General features: G+C 32.2%; 2 protein-coding genes across 3 annotated transcripts; both read left to right on the top strand.

Annotated features, from left to right (window-relative positions):
• The first annotated feature begins 772 nt into the window (after positions 1–772).
• On the top strand, positions 773–3,521 carry LOC148235122 (putative SERF-like protein). Its single transcript, XM_088186583.1, has 3 exons — positions 773–931; positions 2,208–2,322; positions 2,792–3,521. Exons 1-3 carry the CDS (start codon positions 925–927, stop codon positions 2,868–2,870), a joined length of 201 nt encoding a protein of 66 aa, XP_088042709.1. The 5' UTR covers positions 773–924; the 3' UTR covers positions 2,871–3,521.
• Positions 3,522–5,841: 2,320 nt separating this feature from the next.
• Positions 5,842–20,328, top strand: LOC148235121 (uncharacterized). 2 transcript variants are annotated; one of them, XM_088186567.1, is made up of 8 exons: positions 5,842–5,946; positions 6,287–6,338; positions 17,299–17,357; positions 17,425–17,581; positions 17,647–17,827; positions 17,899–18,055; positions 18,945–19,096; positions 19,175–20,328. In XM_088186567.1, the coding sequence occupies exons 1-8, from the start codon at positions 5,877–5,879 to the stop codon at positions 19,181–19,183; spliced, it is 837 nt and encodes a 278-aa protein (XP_088042693.1). In that variant the 5' UTR covers positions 5,842–5,876; the 3' UTR covers positions 19,184–20,328. The 2 variants fall into 2 exon arrangements, with proteins under 2 accessions (XP_088042693.1, XP_088042692.1); XM_088186566.1 differs by having other exon boundaries at positions 19,196–19,526.
• Positions 20,329–20,581: the final 253 nt, after the last annotated feature.

Raw genomic sequence — 20,581 nt, 5'->3', positions numbered from 1 at the left:
TAGATTTTTAGAAAATATTACATCAATTTTCAAATAAAAAGCTTAAAATAATAATTTCTGTCCTTACGTCATAAATAACCAAACAAACATCTCGGACCAAGATTTGTTCCTTTTGGCACTGCTTTGTATGTTAGTAGTACTTTATCAAATATAAACAACAAATTATCGATGACTCTCAAATTAATTAGGGAAGAAGCTCGTTAGGCACATAGATTATTTATTTGTTGACTGAAATATGTATATATTAAATCAATTTAAACATTCAATTCGAAAGATTTTGTCACATCGTTTGTGATGGCAGAACATGTAGGCTTATTAACGAAAAATGTATTAGTGTTCGAAAAGGACTGGGGTTTTATATTACATATTTAGCATATATATTTATCCGCCGTGCTATTAACCATTTTTTACACCTATTAAATTGTTCGTTTATTATTTTACCTCTGATTTAAATATAAGACTAATGTTCAATTTTTTAAGGATATCATTGCCAAGTTTTTTAAATTTAATGGATTTTTACAGTTCTTTCAATAACTATACAATTGTTCAAACGACGGTTATATGTCTGTATATTTTGTTATCTGTATAATATGTTATCTTACTGTATATCTGTCACAATTATCAAATATTTTAATAAGAATTCTGATTATTTTATATTGTTTTGAATTTATTATGCTCTTATGTAAGCTTTAAAATTCATTTAGTAATATTTATTATACGAAATGCATTGAATATAATTGAATTTATTTATTTTTTAATTTTCTGTAGATCTGACATCACATGGTCGTGAATCGTGTCGTTTCGACCACGGGGCTCTTTCTAGAGCGAAGAGCTGGTGCTGTTATTTAAGCGGAGGGGGCGCACGCGCGTAGGAGACAGACAGCTGTCACTTGACCGGGTGGACGCATTTCAAACACACCTACCATGACTCGTGAGTGCTTTCTTCCATTATGTGGCTTTGACGTCCTTGTGTTCTTTGAGGCGATCTCTAAGAGCACCGTCCCGTCAAGTGACCAGTTTGGAACCGGAACTAATGTACAATCTAGAAGTTTTGCCGAAAGCGTCGGCGATGTTTTTGCGTTCAAACGTCACGTTTTTGCGTCCGGCTCTGATGTCAATCATCCATCTATCGCGTTTACGTGCTATTCTACGTATATAGCCACGTTTTTATTGTTTGTCAACACACGATCACTGCATACATTCATTTTATAATTATATACACTTTTTAATTCCTTGGTTATTTACCAATTGTGTATATAACCAAACATTCTACTGTCATCCACCTTTTCAAATAGGGTTTTCTGTTAACCGTTCAGTCTTAATCGAACTAATCTTTTTGTCAAAATGCTGTTTCTTCTGTTTATAAATGTCCGTTGACTTTATATTCATTATTTTTATTAATTTGTGAATTTGAAACAGCAAAAACTCTCGTGTGGTGAGCTCCGGCGTCATGAAATTTGCACATCTTATTATGTTTGGAGTTTCTAGGTCAGCACAACTATTTTAAACTTGCAACGTCGGCTATTTAAAACATTTTGCGTGACCTAGTGTGAAAATTGAATCTAATAATATCCAAATCCCAGGCGGAGTAGAGTCCTGGTTTAATATAGTTTTCAGATTTTTTATATTGCAATGCTTGAAGAATCTAATATATTCGTTTTATGTATAACTATCTTATATTTATTTACTATGTTGTAAATTTATGCACAATTTTTTTCGCACATCTATAACTCATCAATGGGTTAAAATTCACTACACGCTCAGATTAAAACTGGCTAACCTTGAGTCAATCGTTATATCCTTATTCAACATATTTATTTTCATATAGATTATTTTGGATGATAAAACCAGTTTGAGATGACAATTTCATTTTTAAAAAGGCAATAAATAAATAAACGGCATAGCAGAACTGTGAAAGTCATTATAAATATTAACTACACGCTCATAAATTTCACTATAACAGGTTTCGAAACACCCATGTGGTGTTTGTTTACATTTTTCTATGTGATTTCAAAACTAGTGAATCATATTAAAAATACATTAATCAATTAATAACGTGGTACGATTGGTGCAATTATAATTGTGTTTATTGCTAAATTTGATGTTGAAATTCGTATTGACAAATTTTACATTGGAGCAATGCGATGATGCATTTTAAAACGGTGGAACTTGTTTTGTCGGTTACGTAACGTTTTTAATAATTTCAGGTGGAAATCAAAGAGACCTGGCTCGCGCTAAAAACCAAAAGAAGCAACAAGAGAATAACAAAAAGAAATCCGCCACCGACAAGGGCGGAATGAGCGTAGAGCAACGGAAGTTTAGGTAATATATGTTTTCGATCTGTTCGTCGGGAGTCTGTTTACAGTAGCTTTGTTAAAAAATATGAAACATCAAAGCTTTTGCTGAAATGTAATGTAGAATTATGCTTATGTTTTTTGAAGTATCTATGTATAGCTTTCTCTGCGTCTTAAGAGAAAGTATTGTTACATTTTTGTATTTTTCATATCACCCGCAGAAGGTGATATCGATGGTTTTCATGACGACAACATTACAGCAAAAGCGAGCAAGCATAGCTTCACCATGTCTAAGAAGTTTTGGCAATCTTCGTTGATTCGTCGCGGAGGTCAGCATGGGGCTCACTAATAACGACAGATTTTCTTATTGATTTTTATATCGCCGAAAACTTCCCATTTGTTTATTTTGTCGATTTTAAATTAGAACTTTTATAGTTACTCGTGTCAAATATGTGTCACAATGCTGTTACTCAATCTATTTTATTTCTTTATTGCAGGGATGCCGAATTGATGAGAGAAAAGCAGAAGAAAAAAGAAGACGAGCAGGGTAAACCGAGCAGTGCCGAAAAGAGCTAAAACCGTCTCATAGTTTCACACACCGACATCCTGATATGATATTCATACGCGTCTGAAAAAATATTAAAATTATTGTGAGATATTTTTGTTTAAAAATTGGAATATTGCTGCTGTTTTACCTTAATCGTTTTGTAAATGAGGTATAATTTCAGAATTGCGATGTATATTTGTCTAAAGTTAGTTCTAAAATCAAAATCGAGGAACTATTTTATACCTCATGTGTGAATCTGCATTTTATATGAGAATATGTAAAATACTTTTTTTTAAACCCCACTTGTATTATAATTAAATTATATAGTTTTAAGTTAACTCTTTTTTTTATTATCGTTATCACTGATTATTTCTGCATATGTTGCTTTTATTTTCATGCATTGCATAGTTTATTTAACTTAAATTGTAAATATAGAACGCATATATAAGCGTGTGTATTTTTAAACTGAGTGTGTTCAATTAATGATAAAAATATGCATTTAACATAACATATTTTTTTTATATGTAGTGTGAGTTGTCAAAACATTTTAATTTTTAATTTCAAGCACAGATTTTCCTCATTAACCAATTTGGACTTCCATTTAGAGCTCCGACAATATGACACCATACTTTTTTTTTCACATTTATCACAAACAAATAAATATGAAAGAATTTTTAAAATATTTTTATTTAATATTGCTTTTATAACAATTTCCACAATAAAAGATATTTAGATAATTTACTTCTGAATTACCACCCTTCAGGTTGAATGAAAAAAGTCATCTTATTTTAGAACCAAAGTTATATTTTATCCTAATATGTAAAATTATTTATTTCGATTTTTCTCAATGGAAAACAACTTCGATGATATCAGGAAATCAGAATCCATATCAAATGAATAGCGACTCTTGACCTAAAGTGAAGTTTAAAACACATGATTTTACATTTTGGCAACAATTATGGCTCTATTTATGTAAGCCACTTTAATTATGAAATATTTGCTCTAATCTCTAAGGAGATTAAGGCCCTCCGCACACGGAGCAACTGTTTTGCAACTCGAGTTGCAAACCAGTTGCGCATGCAACTATTTGGTGACCACGCCTGTGTACGGGAGTGTGTATCCGCACACGAGCGACTAAAACCAAACCGATTTCAAATCAGTCAGCAACTGGTTGCATGCGATCTTTTTTTCTAGTCACAAAACAGTTGCGTTGCATGGTTGCACGTGTCTTCACAAAAAGTTCAAGGAATGAGTGAAGCGGCCAAGTCGTAAATTGTCGATTGTCGAATGCTATAAACTTTTTGTCTGTTTGATTCAGTTGTTCTGCTGTTACAAACAGATTTGACTTGATATTTCTCTGTATATAGGGATGACACCAATATTCCTTGCTCTAATGCTCTAATAGCCAATTAAGTCTTCTTCATCTGAACTACTACTTGACATTTTGCGAAAAACAGCTTTGTGACTACAAACTTATAGAGAACTTTGCTCAAAATAATCCAGAACCAGTTGCGCTCGTGTGCGGTGTGAGGTTTTAATTTGATTGCAAACTGGTTGTGTGTGTGACTAGTATGCAACAAATTTGCAACTCGAGTTGCAAAACAGTTGCTCCGTGTGCGGAGGGCCTAAGTACCTGAAAGTTAAACATGAGCATTGGTTCTCTAGAAAATACAGTAGTGCGAAAAGAAGACATGATCAATAAACATTTTTGCTGACAAAATCTCATAGATTGATAAGAAAAAATTAAGAACATATATATTATGTTATCTGGATTCACTTTTCACACACTTAATGAGCATTGTAAAACTGCATAGTTGTTCGAAACTTAGACTGTGGAATTATTGCATTAACAGCTACGTTCTGACGAGACGAACAATAAATAGACGATTCTCTACACAACAGTTCAATTTTTCAGATCGACTATAGTTTTATGTCAACTAGTACGACATGGATTGTGTCAATCGTTCGTTGCAATACTCTCTGTGTATCGCATAAATAGCTTACTGAAGATGTTATAAAATGTAATTGCAACTTAACTAGAAAATCTCGACGATTGTGGCTTAAACAATGAAAATCATATCAGAATTTTTAGGAATAATAAATTAGGAAAGATTTCATAACGAGTCACAAAACTTTTGCTGCCGATAGGTTTAAACTGAACTCCTATACCATAACGCATAGTTTATTATTGGATAGATTAAGAGATTGTAAGCTATGACGACTTGAAGAAACGCGGCGCTGATTTGGATGTTTGTATATAAAATTTAACTGGAAGTATCCAGTTTTGAAATTTATGCATTATCAATTTGTTCAAATTAACTATGTTCGAACTACTTAACTGCATACATCAATGAGAGCTAACTGCGAGAAGAGAAGTTTTATTAAACTTAAATTAATGTTGTTTAACGACAATATTAATCGAGAGCGAAATAGCAAAAAATACTAAACTCGAATCGATGAGACGAATTTGTTTGTAAATAGATATAATGTAGTAACGAATGTAATCCATCTTATATGTTTGTTTGGCTTACTATATATACCTTGCTGAAACTAGTATTAACCAGCCTTTTATAAAGAAATTTCGTATTGTTTTATAGCACATATTCTTTATCTAAATCAAAATACTGAGCACTGAAAGGAGAAAGGCGCCAAAATATTTGTATATTGTACATACACTTATACAAAAAGGTAAATTGTAAAAAGGAGTCGGGTCTGCAAAAAGTATGCAGAGACTTTACCAATACTGAGTGGATTAGTAAGTTATCTAGATTAGTATTTTGTTGATAGTTACCAGAAATATTTATCCGAATTTAGTGTTATTGAGCGAAAGCAAACTAATTTTATCAATATATATCCATTTTATTTAAATTTAGCGTATAATAACTTTTTTATCAGTATATTAGTAGATATAATTTTGTTGTTTCTTAATAAAAAGTTAACGTGCGACATTAACGAGCGCGCAAGCTCGTAAAAATGCCAAAGAATCATGGCCGTGTTTCATGTCGCGTCGACCAACATTGGTCAGTGAGACGAAGATGGCGGCGGCGACGAGCGTCGTAGTGTTAGATCGCGGAAACAATACCACTTGCACAGTTAATTTACACGGTAAAACCATTTAATTCACTTTCAAACTATTCCGTATACCTTCTTATGCCTATATAAATATTTTCCACTTATTTTAACTCGACTTTTCGCTCAATTCGCTTACTGTTTTTTTTTCATAACAAAAAATATAACCTAAAAAAACATTGCCGCTTGTTTGTATTGGATTATAAAGCGAGGGCGCAAATATATATGTTGATTATATACTTGCGTTAGTACTCTTTAATACGCTTTTTTTACATGATTGCAAATATTTTGTATTTTTTGAACTAAAAATAAATTGTATTTATATATATTATATACATACAATTAGATTAATTTACAATTCTATTTCTCAATTTAGGTGCTACGGTCGTGTCATGGAGAGTTAACAATCAAGAACAGTTGTTCGTGAGGTAAGATCTTTTTTAAATTTTAAATCACCGCCCTTTCGCGGCTGTCGAAAACGCTTCTTTTCCGGCCAACTTTTGCGGCCATAGCGAATTTTTTTCGACCATCTACAAAGCACCAGATAATATTTTTTATATGTTCGGTAATAATATAACACGTAATCGAAACGTAATAAAAAAACGAATTGTACGCACTTTGTGACGTTGATTTTTTGATTCGTTAATGATCGGGTCCGAAGGTCGACTCGTGATAGTTTCGCCTCGGAATTATTTTTAATGTACACTTATATAATAACGATTGTCGATATACGATTATAATATTATAAGTAAAGGGGGAGTCGCTTAAAACTTTTCCGATAATAAGTTTAATAATATAATTTAGAATCACCCTGTGATTATTGTCCCTATGCGAATAGTACATACGTAAGCGCGCCGCAGAGAAAGGGGAAATTTCGGGGACGAGCCTCCACCGGCAAAAACAGCAACAGTATCGTCCCAACTACGCCCGAAAACCGATATTTCATGTTGGACAATTAATTAAATTTAACGCATTATTTAGATTGTAATTCTGCTAGACGCTATTTTAACACAGAACCGCCAGAAGGGCAAATAACGCTCTTACCCCCCTCTTTGCAATTGCAATAAATAAATTGACCGCATTCGTTAGATAAAGTTTCTGCGTGACATTGCTGCTAAGGTGGAGCCTTACGTTGCAATGGTCTACATTTGAAATGTTTTATAACATTGTGGGTCATCAGCTCTATTCGGTTGAACTCGCATAGAGAGATGCTGAATATTATTTACGCTGCTAAATTCGATGGTCTTCAGACTTTAGATAGAATGTTAACTGCAGCGAACGTGCCCTCAATTGTCATTTTTTATACCATTCCATTTAGAGACTCGTTAGCTGCTATACTTGCACAATATATCTTGATATTGTAGAAATAAACAGAAATTTATGAAAAAAAATTGCCTACAATTGTTTTTAAAAGTGCACAAATAATACTCTTGAAGCCACAAAAAGCATTTAATTAGCTGTTCTTCTGATAAAATAACTTATGATTTAATAATCATTTTCTGTATTGATTTTTTTTATTTGAAAAAATTACATAAAACATAAACGTAGCAATTGTTTTTAATGTATTCACATTTTTTTAAATTTTATATGTATGTCCATATTTCCACTTAAACCGTTGTTAATTCCTGAACTACAATATAATCATTCTAAAATGTTTTCTGTTCAATGATGGATAAAATTTCTTAAATTAAAAATAAGTCAGTAATATTTCTAATGATATTTTTATTAAAACATGATAAAACCTAATATTCTAAACTAACTATTTCAATGATTTTAACGAGCACGCGTATTATTCCTCAATTATTGAGAAGAAAATCTACAATACTAAATTAATATAACAACATAAAATTAAAGCAAATCGAAAGAGTTAGATTTATGTCAAAACTTGCTCCTATATTTTTGTTCGTTGTCCAGTTAACTGCGGAATTTACTTTTAAAAATCCCTTACTTTTTATTTATAAAATTCACAGCAGTTTTATTGGTAATACATATCACTAAATTACATTTGTTTTACTTCTTACTGAAATTTGGAGTTTTTGTAGTAAATGGTATTTTTTTTATTTTACACGAGTATACCCGCCAACCGCCCCGAAATAAAGTTTTAGTTTGACGTGTATATACGTCTAATGCAATTAACAGATTATATGCCTGTTCGGTATAATTACCTTTTTTAATTATGGCTTACGTTCGATTTAATATTAAAAAAATCAATGTAAATGTAGTATTTAATATATGCTGTGTCATAAATTAACTATATAATTGAAGTCACCTGATTAATGTGATAACGTTAGTAAAATTATTATCAGATGTACTCTTTAATATTAAATCTTTCTAAATAAATGGGAAAAGTGTCTTTTTAACTGACTACGTCGACGGATCAGAGAAATAATATTTTGAGATGGTTTATTCAATGCAATAATTGTTATACGTGAGACCAAAAGAAGAGAGAAAAGTGTATACGAAATTCATTTGTTTGGACAATTTTGGTACGCTGTGCTGTTAAAGGGTTAACTTGGCCCCACTACTCGGTTTTTAAAAATATTTTTAAAAACTATTAGTCTATCTCTATACTATTTGGGATAGTAGTACAAATAGGTTCGCCAAAATAACTTGCGACACACTTCACAATTTATTGTTCGTGGCACACGTTGCTCATCATAGCCTGTCGTAATCCAAAATCGAGGTCATCAGTTTAGGAGCTTTGTCCGTTTTATGCGAGATTGTAGCAGTAGATTTAATTATCTTATCCAGGAAAGCTCGATTCGCTCGCTCGCAAAAGGCGTGTGGAATGAGCTTTTCCGCGATGTGTTAGTTTGTACGTTCGCTTTTGTTCGAAGGCTGTCCGAGTAGTAGGTCGTTAGGGTTCTTCTCTCGGGCTTAATGTACTGCATTTGTTACATATATACGTATGTGTGGCTGTAAAAAAACTGACAGCGGTTGATGAGATTCGTACGACTGTGTGGGTAATTGATCATCTTAGTATGTACATTGTACATAGACGCAAACGAGAGAGCGAGCGTTTGGAAGCTGCGTTTTTTGACTTGTCGTTAACGAATCGTTAATCGCGTTTTTGTGTATAGTATTTTTTTAAAACTATTCATTGACATTTTAAATGTTGTTATTCTGAACTAGCTCAGAATAACAATATCACGCAATAGATAAATGATTTTGTCCGCGTGAAATAGAAGTGTGTGTAGAAGACACTACAGATATTATTTTCCCAAGATTTTTTAATATGATAAAAATCTTATAATATATATTATTATGCGCATACCAATATAAATAGGAACGCTTTCAGAGCTTATTTATGCTGTTTGAATGAATCGTCAAGGGCACTCCAAATTTATATCGAAACTCGATTGTCATCTTGGAACGCAGATGAAAAACTCGCGCGCTTTCGAATCGGTCCAGCTCTGGAATTCCTGTTTCTCAAACTGCTAAATTTGATCGATTAAACATAGTATTGCAAAAGATGTACAGAGGACGCAGCTTTAGCTTTTATAAGGTCTTGAATTATTCTAGTGTATAACGAGTAAAACCTACACCTTTTACTACGTGCATAATTTATGTAGTCATTAATATAATTTAATGTAATGATTATAATGTTTTTAAACATACCACTTTATGCGATTAAGTTTTTATTTAATAGTTACGTTTATCATTTTTACGACTACGTGTGGCACGTGAGTTATGATTTATTTCGCTTGCAATAATCTCGACTAATTGTTTTGTCACAAAGATTCAATAACCTGACTAATATATATAATATAAAAATATATCGGTTTTAGTTATAAAAAAGTAAACATGCCTGTAAACAGAAAAAAACAATTTTGTCAGTATTTCTAAAATTAGAATCAACCATATCCAAAAACTTCATTTTTTATCACCCAGTGGATATATTAGATACACGAAAATCTTTAAATGATATAGTTACGAAAAACCACCGCTCAACGCGTTAAAGTTGTTTAATTGTTCTACAGAAATAATAATTCTGTACGAACTGTGTATCGCAATTTACAAAAAGATTATGGTAAATTTCATCGTCCTACTGAGCGAACAATTTGCAACGTAGTGTAAAAATATGCAGATACTGGGAGCGTTGGATATAGGGTAAGGTCTGTGCATTATCGTGGTGCCCGTTCAGCCGAGAATATTGCTGCTGTAAGTGAAAGTGTGGCCTAAGACCTGGAATTGTCGATTCGTCGGTGTTCGCAACTTTTGAGCTTTTCTTATTGCTCCCTTTGGCGCATTTTGCATCTGGGTTTGCAGATATACCAATATAAAATTCAGATAGCACAAGCACTGAAGCCCAGAAATCAGAGCAGCAGGGAGTTGCTGCTGATTTTTCGAAGAAAATCTGTATGTTAATATGTAAAATTGCCACACAGATGTAATAATGTGATTATTATCTCTTCAAGAACTATTTGAGCCAGGTAATTTTTAAATCTTACCTGAGCACGACGACGAAGCGTAAAGCTAAATAAATATTGACATGATTATATGCCGCGGTTTTTATGAACTTTTACGTTCACTGGCTTCTTTCATCCTTTCGATTTACAAATTCTCAATCTATCCTTTTCACTATGCTATGCTGTCTTAAATTTCTCCACAACAAAGACGAAAAGAAAAAAGGGTAATTACAATTGGACAGTATTTAATGTGATCTTTGCTATATAAAGAGATTTATTCCGCGATACGCCGGCGGAATGGCTATATGAGCATTTGATAACTTCGTAGAATTAAGCCAAGCTCCAAATTGGTCTAAATATCAACAATTCATGATAATTATTATATATTACCCACAGTGCGTTCGCGCCCCTTTTTAGTTTTTTGCTGCGCAGCCAATTGAATCAAAACATTACAAAAAAAATCATATTTCAGAAACACTAAATTGCGCTAAATGGCCACATAAGTATACTTACGCGCTTTTACAATGATTTACGAATACATATTTGCACTGGAATATGTGGATTTTCTTTAACACGTTGAATACCGTGTGCACAAATTTGTCGTTTTGTCATTTCAACTTATTATAGCAAAAACACACGTTAAACTGGATATTTACGGTAACTTATTCATTTAACGCTTTAGCCAAAGATGTTACTAATATAATATTAACTAAAATAGTTTGAAAAATTTCGTTTCAAGGCAGTGTTGACATACACATACACATTTTATCATGAATATACCCACATATTATATATTCGTAATAGTCAAATCAGTTACCATAAAACTGTGAATAAAATAAAAATATATATAAATCATTTTTAACACTACGGTCAATATACGCGGTGATACACCGTGCAACTTTGCCATTTTGTTTGATTACTTTAGGTTTTAATTTGATTGCAAACTGTTTGTGTGTGTGACTAGAATGCAACGAATTTGCAACTCGAGTTGCAAACCAGTTGCGCATGCTAACTATTTGGTGACCACGCCTGTGTACGGGAGTGTGTCCGCACACGAGCGACTAAAACCAAACCGATTTCAAATCAGTCAGCAACTGGTTGCATGCGATCTTTTTTCCTAGTCACAAAACAGTTGCGTTGCATGGTTGCACGTGTCTTCACAAAAAGTTCAAGAAATGAGTGAAGCGGCCAAGTCGTAGATTGTCGATTGTCGAATGCTATAAACTTTTTGTCTGTTTGATTCAGTTGTTCTGCTGTTACAAACAGATTTGACTTGATATTTCTCTGTATATAGGGATGACACCAATATTCCTTGCTCTAATGCTCTAATAGTCAATTAAGTCTTCTTTATCTGAACTACTACTTGACATTTTGCGAAAAACAGCTTTGTGACTACAAACTTATAGAGAACTTTGCTCAAAATAATCCAGAATCAGTTGTGCTCGTGTGCGGTGTGAGGTTTTAATTTGATTCCAAATTGGTTGTATGTGTGACTAGAATGCAACGAATTTGCAACTCGAGTTGCAAAACAGTTGCTCCGTGTGCGGAGGGCCTTAGCATCACTAAGATCATTTATCTTCGCTAGATAAGTTGGGAAATATGTTCTTCAAAATTTTATTCTATTAATGTTTCTTTTCTTTCATCCATTTTGTAACGATCACAGTAAAATCACAACAAAATAATTATAATTATAAAGTCGGTAAAAAATCAGTCAATACAAATCATGTATTATCATAAAATAGATAAAAAACAATATCACAATATATTATTACAAAAAAAATTGTAGTAAAAAAACCATTGACTACACTATTTCGTTTTTATTTTTAAAATAATTATATTTGGTGATTTTAAACACAAATTTATTTTTTATTGTATTAGTACGCGACCCACAGTACAACTTTTACTGATTTTACTATTGTGGATATAAAAAAACAATTATTAAAAAACTATTTTGAATTAGACGGTAAAACGTTAATTAATTAAAAAGTTATAATGGCTTAAAAAATTAAGTTTAGGTTTTAATTTTCATAAATAAGCCCCGCCGCAAGCCTGTATTTTTAGAAATAATGTCCGGTATGCAGCGTGTTGAGAAAAATGTCTATTTATTTGTTGAATATATTAATCGTGGTCTAATATTAACATTTTAAGGACGTAACGTATCAGACTAGTAACTCGGGGGTTGTGGGCTCAAGCTCCAGCAGAGCCGGCCCGAGGGGCAGGCAGTACAGGCGATCGCCTGGGGTGTTTGATCTTGTGGGGCGCCGTGATACCAAATAAAGGCGATATTCACTAAAAATTATCAAACAATGTTGTTAAAAAATATAATATGATATTATTTTTTTGTATACACTACTGTGATTATTTCACGCGTAAAAATCGCGACGAAAAATAAACTACAAATTCATAAATACCCACAATCGCAAAAAAGAGTATGGTTTCAAATAAATTAAATTACTTTAATTTTAATTATATTTTTGCGCTTATTACTCAGTTAAGAAAGTATTAATAGGGGGGGGGGGAGAAGTGTGCAAATTTAATTTTTGCCTGTGGCGCCAAATAACCTAGGGCCGGACCTGAGCTCCAGCAGCGGCAATCGAATTTTATTCATAAGAAATACGCTATTTAAAAAACGGCCCCAGCTGCAGTGACATCTATTGATTATGAGTTATATTCCACATAATAATTTATGATTAATAATATATATGTCACCGATTCGCAGACTTTCAGTCTGGTAATTAATACTTAACATGTAGGTATTCATTATTTCTAATTGACTTACCCAGTTGGTACAGATTACCCCGTTGTAACGCATTGTTAGGTTATAACGGAAGACTTAAAAATAAATTAATCATTTTTGATAATGAAAACGTTTCTTGCGTGTATGTATATAAAACTATGCTTTGCGCTCATTTTAAATTTTAGTGTTGACTACTGCTGTATAAGCTTTTTTGGCAATCGTTCGATTTCTTTATTTTTTAAGTATGCTGAGTATCACAGATGCTTATAAAACTTTGGTCAATTAGTAACAAGAGACGAAAAGTTCAAAGTTGGTGGATCGCTTGATCTCAAAAGTACTTTTACTCTTAAGTGTAGAACAGCCGATTTTCAAACGTTCAATTCGCTTAGAGAAGAAAGGAAAAGTGCAAGGCCAAAGCATCAATCAGACACTACAATGAGCATCTTTGGCAATCTATCGCTCTTGCAATCCCTTCGATCGAATCTGCTGTCTGCAGCGTTATGTTTCAAAGCGTTGCCCAATCTTCTGTTTCCGCAGCGGAGGCGAAAAGGAAAAAGTGCAAGGCCAAAGGGGTCGTCGACGCGGCGCACGAGTGACGATTTTCGAATCGTGCGGTCAAGAGCAGCGCTGTTGGTCGGTCGTTTGCGTCTGCGATTCGGCGGCCGGCGCCGGGCAAAAAGTTGTCGGTGTGTAACATGGCCGCCGTCCGTCCACTTTTTGCCGGTGGCCGCATTCCCCGCGCCGCAAGACAAACGTCCTCTCCCTCCGACGCTAATTACGCCGGGGGGCCGCCACCCCTTCTGCCTCGAAGCCTCCTGCTCCGTTTGCCACCCCCATGGCTAACACTACTTTAGCCCGGTCGATAAGCGGCGTTGGCCGACGGCGAAGAGAAAGCGTCACTTTTACGCTGATGCGGTTACCGAAGAGTTGCACTTTGTTTATTGGAGGGAGGGGATAAAAGTATTACGAAAAATCAGTTTTCCTGATTGTGACTTTTATTTTTGAAAAAAAGGATCAGTGGCGAGAGCTGTCGCTTACGAACTTAAGGTCCTGGGTTCGAATCTCGCGTAAACCTTTAATTTTTTAAATTATTATTTTTATTATTAATTATAATTCTAACCGATCACCTTAAATAGGGTATTCTTTTTTTTTCTAATACATATTAATTAAATTAATGGTTAATTAAAATTGAGCTAAATTGTAACTTTATAACGAACTAATGTAGCTCATCGAAGTATCATAAAGAAAATAAAAATATACTGATTTCAAAGAAATTAAATACACATAAATTTTGCATTGCGCGATCAAATTTAAATAAGGTAGCCCTTTTTGGAAAAAAATTTACGCTACGCGGCCTTGAATTGCGGTCTGTCGGCTAAAACTAAAAGTCGAATATGCTGGCGAGGTTAAAAGGTTGCTGACCCCCACAGCATAGTCTTAACAAGGTTAAAAATTGTCGTTTTTCATGCATTTTTTTTAACAGTTAAATATTCGCTGGAATCCGTTGTTTCGTATGATAGTAATAACACGAATGTGCATATCTAAGTAATCTTGCTGCAGAGCACAATGTATTGTGTGTATCAACTATCAATATAATTTATTTCGTTAAAGCTCATTGCTTCTGATATCAATAAGAGTAAGGTAACCGGATTTTGAAAATATCAAAGCAAGACACTAACAATAAAAAAGCCATTTCGGAAATTTTATTGAAGGAGGACATACTTTTTGAGGAGGACAATCATCTTCAAAGGAGGACGTCTGGTCACCTTAGTAATATGCGAAATATGCTTGGGTATCCGATTCATCATTTAAGTATAAATATTGTCAACTTTAAAAGAATGGCTACTTGCATATGTTGGGAACAAAGTGGCATTATGAAGAAATTGTCACCAAAGTTGAGTTAGCCAATTTACATTTAATATACGGATTTTGTTGAATACAAAAGTTTGAAAATTACTGATTTGCTACTGAATAAATTTGTAATGTATTAATTGCATATATAATTACTTGAATGGTGGTTACTTTTGGTACACGGGAGCTATTCATGCGTTCGAGAATCACGCAATAGTTCGTTCATCAGGGTCCATTTATATATTTTTTACGATTTTAATTTAAGTATGATATTGCAATACGAGAAGACGACAATTCAGAAAATATTTTACCTTTAATTTAATATTTTTTTATTAAAAGGAACTGTTGTTTTTTAGACTATGTAAATAATGGCGCACATGGTAATTTTTTTATGCCAAATGTCACGATATAAATAAGATGTTTCGATTATTGTTTGACGGAATAGCAATAATAGTAAAGACATTTTACATATCGTCTTTCACGTTTCGCAATAATATATTGTAAAAAAATATGGTTGGACTTTGAAAATTAATTAGAAAAATGCCATTCTGTTTCCACCATTCCGATACCATATATTAAAACGAAAATATCAGCAATCATAAAATAAAAGCAATCATGAAAAGCTCCTTAAGTCCATTGTCATTAAAAGAAACACGGAAAATATACATATATGTATATATATGTAGATATTAAAGCAATTTTGACTGTGGCTTGAATGTGCATGTGAATGAACTGATGAAAATTTTGCCTGTTAAAAGAACCACGTAAATTTAAAAGAAGTTATTAGTTTTGTGACCTTTGTGTATAATTCCTATTATGGAATTAGTTATTTTTGAAGGAACTATAGCATGCTTCTCGAATGCAGTTATAAATCGAGCATCTGAGCCATAATAAAAATATAATATTTAACAATTTGGGAATCAATAGTTTTATTTTGACGATTAGGGTATGTTTTTAAGTTAATTTATTTAAGCTTTTAAGCTTACCTTAATGCATAACGATTGTAACAAAAATAATAAAAAGTATGTAAGATTTTTTTTTTGAAACGGACCAGCACCTTAAACTGACATTAAATAAATCAATGTGCAATACAAGTGTATTAAGGAGCTGAATGGCAACAGTCATAGACGAGTCAGTTAGTGCAGACATCTTAGTTCTTAATTAGCATCAGAAGAAGAAGCAATCGTAACTCTCGAAGACGTTTTGGAATTCATTGAAAATAATTGGATTGTCAAATGCACCCTTCAGTATTTTAAATAATGCTTAGTGACATACATCTTTCTACGAGAACTCAGTGAATCGTATCCTAATATTCTTAATAAAAGGTGCTGGGATACAAGAACAGAAAATAACCAAATATCCTTATATAAAGGTATCTTAAGAACTTTTTCGATTAACCTCTTAACCAAGCATTATGCCTAAATCCGTCGTAATTATGTTTCATAGATAGCGGGTGCTATTCAAAAAGTTTGAATTTTAAAGAGTTTTCAATGGGAGGGATGAATTTGGTTGTACCTTATAATATGTCATCACAAGAGCCAGTGTGTGGCCGTTCTGTAACAAATTTTATAGTCATCCGCTCATGGTTCTGTTTATTTTATGACAGGTAAATTTAACTGCCCGTTCAGAATTAACTATTTTTAGTCACGTAACTGTCCGATTAAAAGGGAGTATTTGCTTACTCGTGAATTCCAAATTGTAGATCTCATGTAAATGTCATAGAAGACACAAATAATTGACGGATCATCAAAGTTAAAGGCGTTCCTCGTAACAAAGCATCTTAGAAGATTTTTCGCAGATGTCATTTACATGCAGAGAGAACTTTTACTTGTTTACAAAAGTGATTCCAAGATCTTGAGTGGAAGTTTTCTAGCCAGAGTGCTCTCACCGAGATCATAGGAATATTCCGGTGGTGAATGAGATTAGAAAAACTGCATGATATGTCATTTTCTGACACTAAAAAGCAGACGGTTGACAAAAGCGCATCTACACAAAGAATCTAAATCACTGTAAAGAGAAAAAGTCCGCAACAGATCGACATCATCGGCATACAAATGAAAAATGAGATTTGTAACTGCTGTATTTATGTCATTATCGAATAATTAGTAGAGGATATTTGCTTGAATATTAATCATTTTTTAATTTTATAAAAATAAAGATTTAGAAACACCAGTTTTGGATTAAATTTTATAAACTTTCATAATTTAGTATTACATTGAAGTTGGTTAAATGGTTAGTGCATTATACTTTTGTGTCACTTTTTTGATTTATTTGATAGTAATATCTATACTTATTCATATTTAAATTACTATTGAATTTAATTTATAAGTAATTTGTAATAATGTTACTAAATATAACATGTATGTATTAAAACTCTCATTTTATTTTCAGTAAACAAGCTGTATTTGATGGCAAACGAGCAATTAGAGGTGGAATACCGTTTGTATTCCGTAAGTACACTTGTTGTATTCTATGAAAAAATGTTTTATTATAATAACACATCAATATGTGTTGCAGCTCAATTTGGTGCATGGTCTTTTGGACCGCAACACGGTTTCGCCCGCATCACTCGATGGATCGTAGAGAAGCCACCAGACAGACTGCCCAGTGGAGACGTAGAAGCAATCTTTTCAATAATGGATGATGATTTCACCAGATCCATGTGGAATTATCAGTAAGCTACACAAATTGATATGTATAGATTTATTTTTATTAACATATTTTTTTATAACTGCTCAGATTTCGTTTGACTTATCGATTAATTTTGCGGGAGAAAGAGCTCCACTTTAACATCGGTGTTTATAATCCGAGCAAGGATTTAACGTTCAGCTTCAATATGCTATTGCATACATATTTTAAAGTGCCAGACGTTCGACGCTGTCAGATAACAGGACTTCACGGTTGCACTTTCATCGATAAGGTATTTTTTAAATAATTTTTTATGTATTGTATTATTAAAACTCATATGCTGTATTATTTGTATTATTATAGACCAGAGAAGGTACAGTGTATCAGGAAGGAAGAGAAGTAGTTACAATATCGGAATGGACGGATAGAATCTACCAAAACACGCCCCAAGAACATATCATTACGAACGTTGTTAGTGGACGGAAGATGCGCATACAAAAGTATAATTTTCCCGACACCGGTAAATATATTTACTACTTTATTTTTATCAATTTTAAAGTCATTACATTAAAAGATTTAGTTTGTTTTTTTAAAATACGGTCAGTAATATTATTTAGATATGGCCAGTTAATAATCATAAATTGTTGGTACCTATATCAATTAAAAAGTCATAGTGACAATAATATTTTTATTACAACTTAAATAATTTATTTTTAATTTTTACCGAGCCGTTTCATTAACCCTTTGACCGCAGCTGGTATTTTTGCACCCCATTTCGCACTTTGCTAATATGCGGTAGATACCTATTTATGCCATAAATTCTTTAAATATTATAGTTCAATAAATTAAAGTGATTTTCAGCCTTGAATTACATAAAATAACCATATTATAAGCTCAAAGATTCATTGCACTTTTAGGTGTCTAAATACTGGAGATTTTCATGATACCATCCGCGGTCGTAAATTTAATGATTATTGAACATTTTTTTATAATTACTGGCCATTTATTAAAACTAATTATTTTTTAATTAATTAATTGACCAAAATCAATTTCTTATACATTTGCAAATTGACTTGTTTTTATAATTCATAACAAAAACACAGAGTTTAATATAAATGTTAAAAATTATTAATTTATTTTTTGTTCATCTTTAAATTATGATGAAACTAATATATTCCAAAACTACAGTTGAATAATAGGTACAAACATTGGAACTATTTCTTAAATTAAAAATACTATTTTATTAAAAATTAATTAAATTATGAAATTTTATGAAGTGCATGCATGACAACCTCAGAAGTCAAATAATTTTTTCGGTAAAATAAGATTTAATGTGAATTAATTGATGTCTTTTCTAATTCTAATATATGTATATTTCTATGAATTTCATAATTATAATTTTACTACAGTTATCTGGAATCCATGGGTGGAATGCGCCAAAGAAATTGGTGATTTTGGCGACGACGAGTTCCCTAATATGATTTGCGTCGAAGCCGGTCACGTGTCATCCCCGGTGATACTATTGCCTGGTACCGCCTTTGAAGCCAGCCAAATACTACAAGTATTAAATTTCTTCCTATTCGCTAATATCTTTAAAATATATCATACTTAAAATAGTTCAATTATCGTTTCGTATAAGATTATATAAATTAAATTGCAGGTAATGTGAGCTGATGGTGCAGAGCTCCGCCCCCGTGCCGTCTTCCTTGAAGTCACAACTATTCACAAAATTTGATCACAGCTCCGAATGAACGTTATATTCACTCTAAGTATAGTGTTCGTTTCGGGACGCTATTTGAGTGTCTTGATATGCAATATTTTAAACTAGTGCGTTATATCTAAATATTTTTTATTTATTGTAATATTCTCGTCTGTAATATGTAAAATCCATCGAAGCTAAACGGAACGCGCGGATGTAGGAGATTCGCAATAGTATTAATATGTTGTGGGTTTATGTCATAATATGGTTGTTAATAGCATTTATGCGCAAATATTTTTTAATGAATTTATGTGGTATATTAAAATGACGAAACATTTATTTTTTAAATTTAGAAACATGCCGATGATTTTAAGTAATATGAATAAATTCTGATTTATATTACTTTCAAAATCAACGGTTTGTATATATATATATATATACATATTTTATATATTTTTTTGTATTGTTGATTTTACTTCCATTACTTTTTAAGAACAAATTATGTATGGTTAATTAACAATCGAGTATTATAAAATTGTAAATGTGTTTCAATGAATTATAGTTAAGTACTCTTAAAGTAAAATATTTCCAGATAGTGGGTGCTAATATAAAACAACGATTTTATTGAATAGATTTTTTACTGTTCATTCGAAGTGTAAGTTTTTTATATGTGTATATGTAATAGGAGTTTTTCTATAATTTATATGCTATTAATTTGTTAATCAATTTAAAATATATAAATGAGGCTCAAATAAGTATTGTATTGGCAGAGAAAAGAACTGTAGCTGTATGATGTTGGGATAAAACTTGGTGAAAATAAACTGATGGGAATTTTGGCAATTTGGGAAAGTTCATTAAAATTTTATCATGTGACAACACTGCAATATTAGACTATAACCAATTTTGGTTGTAAGATAATTCGATATTATAATACCATTAATTCATTAAAGTGACTATTTTTCCATCCTGTTTAAAAATCCCCAGTTTTTTTTACATCTTGTATGTCAATTCTACTATAAGGTGCTCAAAGTTTGATCGAATTTCTTGCCATGTTTAGTTCCTGTTTGGTGTTTGCCAAATTAAAAATAATTTCATAGAACTAAACTTTTGTTGTCTATATGCATTTTATTATATATATAAAATATTCGAATAAATAATTAAATTAAAATTACTCAATGGACTTTAGGCTGTATAAAAGTATACGATTCCATGTTCTTAATTAGGCTTAAATGTTTTAAAAAATGTCAAAAATAAACGTTCCATTCTAAATTTAAATAAAATTTGTAATAACTTACAATCAAAATCGTTAACCAAAGATCTTGTAAGATTTTTTGCAATGAAAAATTA

This window comes from Plectrocnemia conspersa, unplaced genomic scaffold (genome assembly GCF_051122295.1).
Source record: "Plectrocnemia conspersa isolate PC_06_02 unplaced genomic scaffold, ASM5112229v1 ptg000005l, whole genome shotgun sequence".
NCBI classification, from domain to species: domain Eukaryota; kingdom Metazoa; phylum Arthropoda; class Insecta; order Trichoptera; family Polycentropodidae; genus Plectrocnemia; species Plectrocnemia conspersa.
The sequence above is the reverse complement of the archived record's forward strand: the minus strand, read 5'-3'. Positions and strand labels throughout refer to the sequence as shown.

Coding starts and splice junctions, on each gene's coding strand:
- LOC148235122 (XM_088186583.1), top strand. Junction 2,323..2,791: donor GTAGAGCAACGGAAGTTTAG/GTAATATATGTT, acceptor TCTTTATTGCAG/GGATGCCGAATTGATGAGAG.
- LOC148235121 (XM_088186567.1), top strand. CDS start 5,877: ATGGCGGCGGCGACGAGCGTCGTAGTGTTAGATCGCGGAAACAATACC. Junction 6,339..17,298: donor CAAGAACAGTTGTTCGTGAG/GTAAGATCTTTT, acceptor TTTTATTTTCAG/TAAACAAGCTGTATTTGATG. Junction 18,056..18,944: donor GTATAATTTTCCCGACACCG/GTAAATATATTT, acceptor ATTTTACTACAG/TTATCTGGAATCCATGGGTG.